Below are 15092 nucleotides of genomic sequence, written 5' to 3'. Positions count from 1 at the left end.
ATATATATATATATATATATATATATATATATAATCCCAAAAGATAACTGGTTTACAACTGATTTTCTAATAAAAAGGATAAAGATAAAAACAATTAGTAATTATATAAGCTAATTATCTAATAATAAAACAATAACTCCTTTACTCCCCCCTCAAGATGGATCGTGGAGATTACGGACACCAATCTTGCCAAATAAAAAACGAAAACGTTCCGCTCCAAGCGGTTTGGTAAAAATATCTGCAACCTAGTTAACAGTGGTGATGGGAAGCAGTTGAACATCACCACACTCGACTCTTTCACGAACGAAATAACAATCCATTTCAACATGCTTACTTCGTTGAAAGATGGGATTATTAGCAATGTGACGAGTAGCTTGATTATCATAGTAAAGAGTCGTCGGACCAGGTTGAGGGGCCTCAAGATCACGCAGCAGCCAACGCAACCATAAAAGTTCATTAACGGTAGTCGCCATAGCTCGATATTCGACTTCTACACAAGAGCGAGAGACTACAAACTGCTTCTTTGTATTCCAAGAGATTGGAGCTCCTCCAAAAATAATGAAATAACAAGTTTTGGATCTTCGAGTAAGTGGACAAAAAAGCAAGTCTGAATCGCAAAAAGCACTCAAAGAAAGATCTCCTTTTGACGGAAAGAAAATGCCTTGACCAGGGGTCGATTTCAGATAACGCAAAACACATTGAGTTGCATCTAAGTGCGTCTTTCGGGGAGAGGAAACAAACTGACTAAGATTATTAACAGCAAAAGTAATATCAGCTCGTGTCACTTGTAGATATAAGAGTCGTCCAATGAACCGTTGATATTGGCCGACATCCACAACCGACGAGTCAACTGCATGATCTAACCGAGCGATTGACTCCATTAGGAACGAACTTGGACGATATCCTTGATGCCCACTATCAGCTAAAATGTCTATAGTGTATTTTCTTTGACTAAGGACCATGCCATCAGGAGTACGCGCCACTTCGATACCAAGGAAATATTTTCAAGATCCAAGATCCTTGATGCTAAATTTTCCATTAAGATAAGTTTTGAACTTTTCAATTTGATCAACATTATTCCCATGAAGTATGATGTCATCAACATAAATGAGTGTTGCAACATAAATAGTCTTGATTTTGAAGATGAATAGAGAGTGATCTGCTCGAGAATATCGAAAGCCAATGCTCAGAAGCGCATTAGTGAATTTCTTGTACTAGTTGTGTGATGCATGTTTGAGACCGTACAAGGATTTACTTAGGCGACATACACGAGAATCTCCTTCTTTTGCAAACCCTTGTGGAACCTTCATGTAAACTTTTTCTGTAAGGTCTCCATGTAATAAAGCATAGTTGACATCTAACTGATGGATTGGCCAATTCTTTTGTACTGCAACAACTAGGATAGTTCTAACAATTACCAATTTGGCAACCGATGCAAATGTCTCGTGAAAATCGACGCCTTCAACTTGTGTAAAACCCCTGGCAACTAATCTGGCTTTGTACCGTTCAACTTCTCCGGAAGGTTTGTATTTTATTTTGTACACCCACTTGGAGTCAATAGATTTCTTTCCTAAGGGTATTTTGGTCAATGTCCAAGTGTTATTACTTTCGAGTGTCGAAATCTCTTTCTGCATACCATCTCTCCATTAGGAATATTTAATTGCCTGTGAACAATGTCTAAGCTCGTCTTGGGCAGATATGGAAGCCAAGAAGATTTTATGAGCATTAGAAAAAAAATTATAAGACACAAAGTTAGATAGAGGGTGTACCACCGAGGTTGCTGAATTGGCCTTGGGGAGAGAATGGTCAATGGAGGATGACAAGTCAACTTCAAAATCATCATACCTCTGCGGTTGAGTTTGAATTCTCTCAGAACGTCGAGTTCGTTCAACATCAGAATTTTCATTTATGTTTAATTCTGTTTCGTTACTGTTCCTGTGATTGAGCTGCTCAAAATCTGAGTTTTATGGCCTTGACTGGTCCGCTATAGGCACAACAGGCTCCCAGGTATTGGGCTACTGTTTCTTGATGTGTTGTGGCTCATCAAGAATGAAGTCATGTGGGTTATTTGGTGATTATGAAGCCTGCTTTGTGATCTGATCAGATTCATTATTTTGGAAGGGGAAGTAACATTCAACAAACCTAACATCTCTAGAAACTATAATTCTTTTTTAACTCAAATCAAAAACTTGATAACCCTTTTATCCTTGTAGGTACCCAAGGAACACACACGGTCTCCCCCTTTCTTCGAATTTATCCTTTCCCGCTTTATTTTCTTTGACATAAACCAAACAACAAAAAACATGCATGTGTTCATAGTGTGGTTTGTGTTGGAACCTGAAAGTGAACCTCTAGCAATCCTAAGTCCTTATTCCGAAGGGTGTGACTTCCGAAGTGAAGAGTGGTCCGGAACCTGTCCAGACCAAATAAGGAGATAAGAAGAGTGAAGGCATTCCGGAGCTGACCCTTACGTCCGGAATGCATGCTGATCCGGAACATCTTGTTTTGTCTCTTGTGAATTTATTGTTTTTTGTCTTGTTATTGATGTAACGTTTAATAGGACTAAGTCAATAGTTGTATTAGGACAATCAGAATGTCAGACTTATGTCTTTTGTCCGGTCCTATGTAAACACCTGGGTTAATTCGCTGTAACATTCACTCCTATTTAAAGGAGCTTTCAATACAAGTCAACAACGGATCTTTCACTCACTTTTGGCATTTACTCTTATCATATTCAAAACATTCTTCTTGTTCTTCATTTATTAACTTTACCTTGATCATTTACTACTTGTCTTCAATTAATGTCTTGATCATTTGTTGAACTTATTATCTAAGACTTGACTGGTCTTTCCAGCCTCGACTTGAACATATATTAGCAAGCAGACATTGATCTCAAGCATTCACTCAAGGTTTGAGTTTTCAAACCTTGTCCCTACGCATCGATCTTGTTCTCACAATTGGTATCAGAGCTTGAGTGGTTGTCCTTTGAATCCATAAGATCAGATTATAATTGGTTTGAATTTTCCTTGGCATCTCAACCATTTCTGTGATAAGGATAAAAGTTCTTCTATATACCACTTTAGCTTGAAGATATCTTGACTTCAATGGCTGCTTCTAATCCTCGGCAAATGATTTCAATGCAAATCGCAAATAGTGTGGGTGGCCCTACACGTGCCCCATTGCTAGTTGTGGAAGAATATGATCACTGGAAAGTTAGAATGGAAAGGTTTTTACTAGCCAAAGATAAAGGTGAACAAATATGGAGATCCGTCAAAGAAGGCCCTCATGTTCCTGTAATAACAGTTGTAAGAGATGCAGCTGCTCAGCTCATGCGAGAAGATGAAGTTCGACCGGCTCCTCTAACTGCAGATGATATCGAAAAACTGCATGCTGATCAAGTCGGCTTCTCAGAAATGGTGTTTGGTGTTCCTCCTCCACTCATTGAGCATATCAAGCTATGCAAATCAGCCAAAGAGATTTGGGACACTCTTCAGGATCTGATTGAAGGTTCGGAAAATATGAAGGACAAGCGCCTCACCTCAGTTGTCAATGACTTTGACACCTTCACCACTACTCCAGGTGAATCTGTGGCCTCTGCCTCCAACCGTTACCAAATTGTTGTCAACAACATGACTGCACATGGGATTATCCGAACTCCTCTGGAGTACAATCTTAAGTTCATAAACAGTCTTGGCAAAGAATGGGGAAATGTAAAATCTTGCCTTCAGAGCAATGGTTCTTTGAAAAAGTTAAAACTCTATCAACTTTTTGATGAGCTTCAAGGGCATGAGTCAAACGTTGCTCAAACCATAAGGGAACTTTCCGGAGGTCCTCTTGCCTTCGTCAGTTCCTTTGAATCAACCATTCCGAACTCATCCGCTCCGGAACCTTACAAACCCACTGTTCAATTGATTCAGTCATCCGTACCTACCTTACCCACACAAATCTATCCTGCTGATGATTCCGAAACCATGGGTTCTGAACTCCGTTTCCAACAAGAGTTCGCCTTACTCTCAATGAAATACAAACGTCCTTTCAATCCCTCTTACAAATCATACCAAAACAGATTCAGTGCTCCTCACCAAACCAATCCTTAACCATATTCCCCTCCGGAACCGAAATCAACTTTCGAAAACCCTCTTGCACACAAGCCTAACCTCACTAAACCAAACTCAGCCCCGGAATCTTCTCTAAGTTCAAAATCGTACAAACCAAAAATTTTGTTTCATAAGTGTGGACATGCAAACCATTTTGCCAAAGATTATCTGGCTGATGCTCCACAAAAACCAAAAGTCAAAGACTCAGCTTACTATGTCCGAAGAGCACAAGAAATGGCTGAAAGTGAGAAAGCCTTTGTTACAACGGTTCAAGAGATGTTGAAGGATATTGGTCATCCGGAAATGATGATGACATGGTAACTGGAAGGAATATGTGTCTGATGGCAAGACAAATGGTTGAATGTGATGAAGGTTATTGGTCTTTTGGGTCCGAAGCTGATGATGATGTTGCTGAACCTCACTACTGCTACATGGCCACCAACGATCCACCAGGTCGAAGCATTGTTCAGCAAGTAAAATCTATGATCTCTGATAATAATTTTGATTTGACTCTTTGTGAACCTTATCTGACCCAAATCCAAACAGATATGAACACCATCTATAAAGCCTATGAATCTGCCATAGAAGCCAGTGAGAAGAAGGACTGTGAACTAAGTCGTCTTAGGTTACGTTTTGAGGATAAGAAATTGAAAATCGAGTCTTTAGAGCATGAACTTGTAATGTCAAAAGATGAATGTATCATTTTGAAAGATAAATGTGAAATCACTTATTCTGAACACAATATTTTGATTTCTGATAACAAACGTCTTAATGATAAGATAGATGCTTTGCATAATTCTGTAGACATACTTGAAGCGGACATTCAGATGACTCATAATTTTCGTCATCCATGGTCCAAATCTCCCGGTCTCGGAAGCGAGTTTCCGAAACCAATTGTTAGTCCCCTGAAGTAATTACAGAATTTGACATTTATGGGAGAAGTTCCGAACACTAAACATTCGGACACCCCTGTCTCTCCCTTGTCACCATTTCCGGAGACTACAGACCGCTTTGAGTCCCTAATTCCTGAGTTTAAACCAATAGTTGTCAAATGTCCTGATTCCACGCCTCTTCCGCCTCTGATCAACCTGGACCTGAATCAGACTACAGAATTTCATCATAGTCTCACAAATTGTGTAGACTATGTTCCTAGAAGTAATCACGTGAACAACTGTGTGATTGAGGAAATTATTCTGGAGACAACTGAAACCAATGCCTCTGAGTTCGTATGGGCATCTTTAGATGATAAAGTTGAAGTCTCAAGCCACGCGTCCTCTGATTCATGTGAATCGGATTCCTTAGTACTTTCAAAGACTAAATTGGTTCCCATTACTCCTGAGTTTAAGAATCCATTCAAAGGACAAACTTCTAAATCCTCACCTCATCTTAAGAAAAAACCAATGTTGAATAGGAAGGATGTTGTAGATCCCAAAGTAGAAGCTCGAAATGCTCACAAAAAGGAGGTTATGATTAGACAAAATTCCAGGTTTCTTACCAACTCTAAATCAAATTCATCTCGGAATTCCAAAGCACCAACTCATCGTAAAAACTCCTTTGTTCCTACTAGGATCCTAAAAAGACCATCTGAACCTCTTGCTCGTATGGAACCTAAGGAAGTCATTAGCTCTACTCAGTCTCAAGCTCATGTCAATGCCAAAACCATCCGGAACACTTCACCGGAATCTCAAACTTTTTCATCTATTTTTATTGCAAAATCTGATGGCACAATTTTTAAACCTAAGTTTTCAAAAAACAATGTGTCATCAAACAAATCCACAAGTGCAAAAACAACAACTGTTTCAAAATCTTCAAGATCAAATCTTGTGTGGAAAGTCAAAACATTTGTTAATGAAACACCAATTTCGGAGGTAACAAAAGTTATCAATCCTCCGGATGTCATAGGTCCGAAGAAGTCAGTTCGGAACCCTCAAGTAGTTGAATATGACTACTGGATAGATGAAAAAACATTGGCCTTCTGTTTGTTCCCAAAAATCACCAAGAATGTCACCCAACAACACAAAGTTGTTCCCAAGTCACAATCAAAGTCCAAAGCCCGTACCTATGTCCCAAAATATAATTCGGAGCCTAAAAACTCCATTACTCACTAATCTTTGCAGGCACTTTGTGCTTCGGAGCAAGAAACAATATGGTATATTGATAGTGCTTGCTCCATGCACATGACGGGGCAAAAAGATTTTCTGCGAGATTTAAAGCTTTCTCCAAATGCTAGTTACGTGACATATGGCAACAACTCCAATTCTCAAATTCGTGGTTATGAGACTCTCACCAATGGAAACTTCTCTATTTCACATGTAGCCTATGTAGCTGATTTGAAACATAATTTGATAAGTGTTGCTCAGCTCACTGATTCAAATCGTCGTGTGGAATTTTGCAAAAAGTACAGCTATGTAATGACTGAAGACCGGAAAGAGTGTTTAATAAAGTCACTTCGCAACAAGAACATGTACCCGCTTGACATCAACATGATTATTGGCAAACCGCAACTCTGCCTTCTCTCCAAAGCTGTTCCTAACGTCAGTTGGTTATAGCACTGAAGGCTCGCCCATCTCAACTTTCGGTACATGAATGATCTTGTATCCGGCGAAATGGTAAGAGGTTTACCTCTTCTCAAGTTCGAAAATGATCATTTATGTGCTGCGTGTGAGTGTGGTAAGCAATCAAAGAAGGGTCATCCTGTTATCATAGAAAAGTCCATCTCGGAACCATTGGAACTTCTACACATTGATCTTTGTGGACCATCCACTGTAGAAAGTCTTCATCATAAGAAATACATTCTTGTGATTGTTGATGACTTTACAAGGTTCACCTGGGTCTTCTTTCTAAGGCTGAAATCCGAAACAGCCTCTGAGCTCATCAATTTTATCAAAGGAATAGAAGTTCTTATCAAACTCCCGGTCAGGAGAATCCAAAGTGATAATGGTTCAGAATTTGTTAATTCCACCCTTGAGAAATTTCTCACAGAAAAAGGAATCGACTACAATTTCTCAGCTCCCTATACTCCACAACAAAACGGTGTAGTTGAAATACGCAATAGAACCCTTGTTGAAGCCGCTCGATCCATGCTGAACTATGCAAATCTGCCACTCTATCTTTGGGCTGAAGCTGTATCCACTGCTTGCTTCACTCAAAATCGGAGTATCATCAATCGACGCCTTAACATGACACCGTACGAAGCAATGAATGGTCGGAAGCCAACAATCTCATTTTTGCATGTTTTCAGATGTAGATGCTTCATCAAAAACAACCGTGATCAGCTTACAAAGTTCCAACCTAAAACTGATGAAGCCATCTTCCTTGGGTACTCTTCCAAATCAAAAGCTTACAGAGTTCTCAACCGGAGAACTAATGTTCTGGAAGAAAGTTTTGATATTACTTTTGATGACAACTTCGTTCAGAATTCTGGCCCCACTCACATCACAACTCACATCATGGAGTCCGATGCTCCTCCGCCAGGGTGTCCGAACCCTCAAACAATTCTTGAGGTTGACTTAAAAACTCTCTTTGGTCCTTCCGAAACCGCTCTTAATTCGGAATCTCAATCAAGACCATCTCTAATTCCAATTCCTCCTTCGGAAGCTCCAGTTTCTCAAAATATCTCTGGTACGATTCCAAGCCTCCCTCCATTTGATTCCAAACCGTTTCAACCTTCTCAGGTTGAGGGGGAGAATAATGCAAATCCCTCTCTTGAATCAAATGTGGATGGCTTCAAAGATGCAGCTGCTGATTTCGATGACTCTAATCCTCTCAACATTGATGAAAATGAAAACTTCTTTGAGTTCCCTTCTGATGATGATGTCAACCTCTCTGGTCCAGAAGTCCAGGGGGAGCATCATCCCAATATTCAAATCATTTAGGGGGAGCAAATCAATTCCACTGTTTATATAGGATCGACGGCTGCACAAGAACTCCCACGACTACATGTTTGGACGAAGGATCATCCTCCAAATCATGTAATCGGTAATCCTAATGTTGGTGTACAAACTTGCTCAACTACCAACATCCAAAATGATGTTGGGTTTTTGAGCATTCTAACACTCCTAAGTGTACATGCAACCCTAAATACCTTGGATCTATATTTTCTCTATTATACATGAAAATATGAATATTCCAAGGTATTACCCTATCTAGCATACAATCCTTGATAATTGGGTAATATAACAAGTTAGAATACATACCTTTTAATGAAGCTTGAAGTCTTGAACTTTAGGATCTTAGCCCCAATAGTGTGGAAGCCTCAAGTGGAATCACAAATCACCAAAACACCTTGGAAAACCTTTAGAGAATATGGATACTTGGCTCACACTTATGAAATCGGTTATTGCCCTCTTTAGTGTATCCACACTAGCTACTAGCCTAATTTCATGAACCATAAGACCCTTTATATAGTGTGGAGGATTAGGGTTAAACCCTAATACCCATGACCTTTCATTTCCTAGGATCCATGGGTTAAAGCTCCATGGACTATCCATGAAGACTTAGCCCAACCTAAATAAACTTGGCCCACTACACATATATATCTAAGAGCATATTTAATTAGTTCCTTTTGATCACTTAATTAATTATAAATTAATTCTTGATCAATACTAATTAAATAATATGATTATATATTAATATATTAGAACTTATAATATATTAATATAAATCATAAATATACTATTTTCAAAAGACTATCCATATAAATTGTGCCGGTGAAGTGCAACCCAAATGGACCATGCCGGGTCGGGTCAAGTACATACCAAATATAGTTATGGACTTAGACATTAATCCAACAGTCTCCCACTTGGATAAGTCTAAAACTATTATTGAGTATGACTTCAAAAACCAACTGGCAATCGTAGCTCTTAAAGCCGTTGTCGAACTCTGATCTTGTCAACGAACTCTGACCTTTGTCAATGACTTGTCCATTAGATAAGGGATCATATATTCCTCCATTCTAGATATCATATGGACTGAGACATGGATTATCAATCATTCTCTCTGTCCATTTGTTGTTTCCCGATTTCCGATTTATGATGACTGACTGATTGAACAAATCAAATCAGTCCTGGCTTGGCCAAGCACTCACATGTGTCATCACTAAATCATCGAGGGGACCACAGATATCGCTTTTATCCCGAAGGTAAAAGGAAAGGATAAACTTCGACTCATATGGCTTGTTCTACTACTTGTTGAATCATACACAAAGGCATGTTTTATAACATCGAGTTACCGAATGCGTTTTCGTGCAATCAATGTACAACCAACTCATAGTAACAACTCATATCTCTAGGTTTGAAGAATATAAGATATTATCGTCTCATGATCACTCGTGATAAAATCCATGAAGTGATTCAAATGAGCGCGGGTTGAATCCAATACTCAGAACTTATGAGCACTCATGAGTGTTGTAGCACAACTTTGTCCACCAACTTGGACCTCTACAAGCCAACCCATGACAGTCTTGATTCATATCTACTTCCAACATATGACCGACTGTGGATGGTTTGAATAACTTAGTCATTACGGAAGAATAACCTAGTTATTATGGAAGTCAAAACATGCAAAGTGAAACACAAGAATAAATGAATCAAATATTGTATCAAACCCTATGAATATAAATAGACCACTTTTATTTATCACCATACTGATTACTCATTATTCATTGTTTCGGTTTTATCAACTTTATACCTGAATTAAAAACACTAGTTGTCCCATGCTCCAAGCATGTACACTATGTTTTTCTAAACAATAGCTTTGCCATACACCAAGTATGCACTCTATGTTTGTCTATGATCCTTTTCTTTGTGAACTAGATCAATTGAACATAATTTCAATGATTCTCTTTTCACACTCCCAAATCCTTGTCGTAAATGTAAGAATTCCTAACATTTATCGAAATCTGTTTAGATTTTAAACTTATATGCACTGTTCCTCTTGTAATGATTATGCACAAAGCCATGAAGACTTGGCAACAATCATTACAGAGTATTCCAATGGAGAGAAATTCCATGGAAACGATGTCTCAAATTCAAAGCGCATTGCTTTGAACATGCTTCTTGCATTAAGTTTCTTTAACCTTACACAGATTGCTTCCACCTATGAAGACAACTCTATATTCCCATTTTGACTACCACTTCTGAACAAGCGTTGCCTCTTTTCAGACTATGTCAATATGGTCCTTCCAATATTAACAGTATACTTCCCACTGTCCTTGAGCAACCAATCTTTGGTAAACCTTAGATTGTCCTCGACAATTGCTTAATCACTTTAGTCATATCCAATTCTAGACATTCTTCCCCTTAATGCCCCAAGGCATTTGGAAAATTCAGAAAGGATAAATATTATAGCACATGTAATCGATCTTGTACCCAAAGTAAATGGGACACGATTCATGATGTTTCACATAAAGACATGGTTCTAGACCAGTCTTTTTCCATAATAATTTTTTGTTTGCCATATTCTCAAAATTTGACTATGAAAAGGGATGCCGTAATCATAATCGAATTTTGAGAACGCAATATATAGAATTTTCTTAAGTTGAACCAATCCAACATGAAATTCATATATATATATTCTTGATTAAAGGTGATTAAAATCTCAATATAAGCTCTTTAGAATGATTATAAACTCAATCTAAGCTTTTTAGAATTGAAATGAAGTATAATTTCCTCTCCCTTAATTATAGCAAAACAACTTTTTCAACCCCTGCAACCTCACGAATTGAAACTTTTGCTTTCTATAATTTACATTGCTAACTTGCAATACTTATCATAATTATCATGCTCCCACTAACATGATGATTATTAGCATAACACTTATGCTCCCACTAGCTTTGACATGTATCCAGAAAACAGTTGGACCTCTAGAAGTCAATACTTTATTGACATTCTTACCAAAGTTCAGATTTCTGATACTAGATTGCTTTGATAAGACTTTATCAAAATCATACACCTTATCTTAGATAGATCACAGGTGTGTCTAAACAATTTCAGAACTATGAAAAGGGATGCCATAATCATAGTCTCAATTGTTTAGACATTTTGCCATTTCTCATAGGTCCATGTTAGTGTGCCGGTTAACCACGCACGCTCCACTAACGACTTTGAGAACTGCAAATATCACAATTGCTATCTACTTAAAATCTACTTAGTGAAAGAATTTCCTCACCATCAATTTCATGAATCGGAGAGAAACCTTATGACACTTAGATTTTATGGTGTATGTGTTCTTATCCATGTGAATTTGTCAAACCATAATCACAAGACTAGGTTAGTGACAAATCCTAACTCATATGGATTGAACTTGTGCAATCTTAACTTCTTGCCACCTGGCAGCTCAAGGGCCTGCCATTACTTCCAAGTAGCTATGCAAACAATTGAGAACATGTAGAACTCAAATGTATAGCCAACTTAAATGGAATGGGCACAGAAATGTCAACACGATAGGTTATAAATCTCTAGTTGTGTGCTAGTGATGAAATACAGGTTTTATTCTTGATTACTTCTTGAAACCCTTTCAGGATCTTTTAGACTCCCACTGTCTCCTTGACCTATAAGACTTTCTTGCCAAATATTCAAGAGATAGTGTGGATTCTAATCACAACAAACACTTAACACAATTGGCCTAAGTTGGTCTCTGTTTTATCCAAAACATCACAACTTACCAAATTCAAATGTACAAGAGTAGAAAACCTTTTACTCTTACATTTCACTAGTGTTAATAAACCTTCTTTAAGATGTATCACTCAAGTTACATTTGTGGTGGGCTTGATCAGTGCACAAGAATGTGTACTCGATCCCTTAGTCCTTTACTTGACTCATACATCCATGTGAACAAGTAATTAGTCGTAATTTTCCAATGCTTGAAAGTTCTCATTCATCATACTATACAACTTGCATGATTCCAAGTTTCTATCCAACTGAAACTTGGGTGATGAAAATCTTTCGTTATTTGGAAAATTTAGACACTACCACAAATGAAAGAATCAAATTCATATTTCCACTCTTGCTATTAATGGAATCATATAAGCAATAATTTTTTTCCTTTTCACAAATGCCATTGTAAGGATATTTTAAAATAAATAAAATCAAATTTTTTTTCCTTTTATTTTAAAAACTTTGCGGAAGAAACTATCCTTACAGTGCAAAAGCACATGAAAAACTTTGTTGTTATCTATTCCTAAGCAATATATCATAACTCCTGAGCAACAGCTCAGAATTCTGATCACAGAACCATGCGATCGACATGTGACCCAGTCACATCATGTAACAAGAATCAGCATATACTTCCTTTAAGTTTACAAAGTTCCAACCTAAAACAACCGTGATCAGTTCAATCTCATTTTTGCATGTTTTCAGATGTAGATGCTTCATCAAAAACAACCGTGATCAGCTTACAAAGTTCCAACCTAAAACTGATGAAGCCATCTTCCTTGGGTACTCTTCCAAATCAAAAGCTTATAGAGTTCTCAACCGGAGAACTAATGTTCTGGAAGAAAGTTTTGATATTACTTTTGATGACAACTTCGTTCAGAATTCTGGCCCCACTCACATCACAACTCACATCATGGAGTCCGATGCTCCTCCGCCAGGGTGTCCGAACCCTCAAACAATTCTTGAGGTTGACTTAAAAACTCTCTTTGGTCCTTCCGAAACCGCTCTTAATTCGGAATCTCAATCAAGACCATCTCTAATTCCAATTCCTCCTTCGGAAGCTCCAGTTTCTCAAAATATCTCTGGTACGATTCCAAGCCTCCCTCCATTTGATTCCGAACCGTTTCAACCTTCTCAGGTTGAGGGGGAGAATAATGCAAATCCCTCTCTTGAATCAAATGTGGATGGCTTCAAAGATGCAGCTGCTGATTTCGATGACTCTAATCCTCTCAACATTGATGAAAATGAAAACTTCTTTGAGTTCCCTTCTGATGATGATGTCAACCTCTCTGGTCCAGAAGTCCAGGGGGAGCATCATCCCAATATTCAAATCATTTAGGGGGAGCAAATCAATTCCACTGTTTATATAGGATCGACGGCTGCACAAGAACTCCCACGACTACATGTTTGGACGAAGGATCATCCTCCAAATCATGTAATCGGTAATCCTAATGTTGGTGTACAAACTTGCTCAACTACCAACATCCAAAATGATGTTGGGTTTTTGAGCATTCTAACACTCCTAAGTGTACATGCAACCCTAAATACCTTGGATCTATGTTTTTTCTATTATACATGCAAATATGAATATTCCAAGGTATTACCCTATCTAGCATACAATCCTTGATACTTGGGTAATATAACAAGTTAGAATACATACCTTTTAATGAAGCTTGAAGTCTTGAACTTTAAGAGCTTAGCCCCAATAGTGTGGAAGCCTCAAGTGGAATCACAAATCACCAAAACACCTTGGAAAACCTTTAGAGAATATGGATACTTGGCTCACACTTATGAAATCGGTTATTGCCCTTTTTAGTGTATCCACACTAGCCACTAGCCTAATTTCATGAACCATAAGACCCTTTATATAGTATGGAGGATTAGGGTTAAACCCTAATACCCATGACCTTTCATTTCCTAGGATCCATGGGTTAAAGCTCCATGGACTATCCATGAAGACTTAGCCCAACCTAAATGAACTTGGCCCACTACACATATATATCTAAGAGTCCATATTTAATTAGTTCCTTTTGATCACTTAATTAATTATAAATTAATTCTTGATCAATACTAATTAAATAATATGATTATATATTAATATATTAGAACTTATAATATATTAATATAAATCATAAATATACTATTCTCAAAAGACTATCCATATAAATTGTGCCGGTGAAGTGCAACCCAAATGGACCATGCCGGGTCGGGTCAAGTACATACCAAATATAGTTATGGACTTAGACATTAATCCAACAAATGAATGTCATTTCTCAGCATTCATATCCATGGTTGAAGCCAAATCCATCAAGGAAGCATTGGAGCATGCTGATTGGATTACAGCCATGCAAGAAGAACTGGAAGAATTTGACCGAAATAAAGTTTGGACTCTCGTGCCTCCTCAGAATCATCCCATTGTCGGGACAAGATGGGTATTTCGCAACAAGTTAGACGATGCAGGATTTATCATCCGAAATAAGGCAAGATTGGTAGCTAAAGGTTTTACTCAAATTGAAGGGCTCGACTACGACGAGACATTTGCTCCTGTTGCACGACTTGAAGCTATCAGAATCTTTCTTGCTTATGCTGCTCACAAAGGCTTCAAAGTATACTAAATGGATGTTAAGAGTGCATTTCTTAACGGTGAACTTGACACTGAAGTATACCTTCAACAGCCCCCCGGATTCATTAATCTTTCCTTTCCAAACTACTGTTATAAACTCCGGAAGGCTGTCTACAGACTCAAGCAAGCTCCTCGGGATTCTAGATCCCAAACGCTCCGGTTTCAAAGAGGAATTCTAGATCCCACTCTATTCCGAAGATCAAACGGAAAGCATCTCATGCTGGTACAAATTTATGTGGACGACATCATTTTTGGATCTACGGATTCATCTATGGTTGCTGATTTTGCCAAACTTATGATCAGTCGATTCAAAATGAGCATGAATCGAGAATTAAGCTTCTTTCTCGACCTCCAAGTCAAACAGACTAACAGAGGTATCTTCATTCACCAAGAGAAGTACATTTCGGAACTTCTCAAGAAATACTCAATGGACACCTGTGCCTCCGCCAAGGTACCTATGGGCTTCGGACATAAGAATTTTGCCGACCCTTCGGGTGTTTCTATTGATGAAAAGAAGTACCGTGGAATGATTGGATCCCTACTCTATCTCACATCAAGTCGTCCGGATATTATGTTATCAACATGTTTATGTGCCAGATTTCAAGTCAACCCAAAGATGTCTCATCTTTTGGCTGTGAAGCAAATATTCCGTTACCTCAAAGGTACAAAGAGTCTCGGAATCTGGTATCCAGCAAATGAGAGCTTCCTACTGCAAGCTTA

At 38.2% G+C, this 15092-nt stretch overlaps 1 protein-coding gene across 1 annotated transcript; it reads right to left on the bottom strand.

Annotated features, from left to right (window-relative positions):
* Positions 1 to 245: 245 nt before the first annotated feature.
* LOC145111483 (secreted RxLR effector protein 161-like) lies at positions 246 to 881 on the bottom strand. Its single transcript, XM_079047753.1, has one exon. It carries the CDS (start codon positions 879 to 881, stop codon positions 246 to 248), a length of 636 nt encoding a protein of 211 aa, XP_078903879.1.
* Positions 882 to 15092: the final 14211 nt, after the last annotated feature.

This window comes from Lactuca virosa, chromosome 5 (assembly GCF_052849685.1).
Source record: "Lactuca virosa cultivar CGN04683 chromosome 5, Lactuca_virosa_CGN04683_v6, whole genome shotgun sequence".
Classification (NCBI taxonomy): Eukaryota; Viridiplantae; Streptophyta; class Magnoliopsida; order Asterales; family Asteraceae; genus Lactuca; species Lactuca virosa.
The sequence above is the reverse complement of the archived record's forward strand: the minus strand, read 5'-3'. Positions and strand labels throughout refer to the sequence as shown.

What these genes read in the sequence shown, in the direction of transcription:
- LOC145111483 (XM_079047753.1), bottom strand. Translation starts at nt 881, where the DNA reads ATGGAGTCAATCGCTCGGTTAGATCATGCAGTTGACTCGTCGGTTGTG.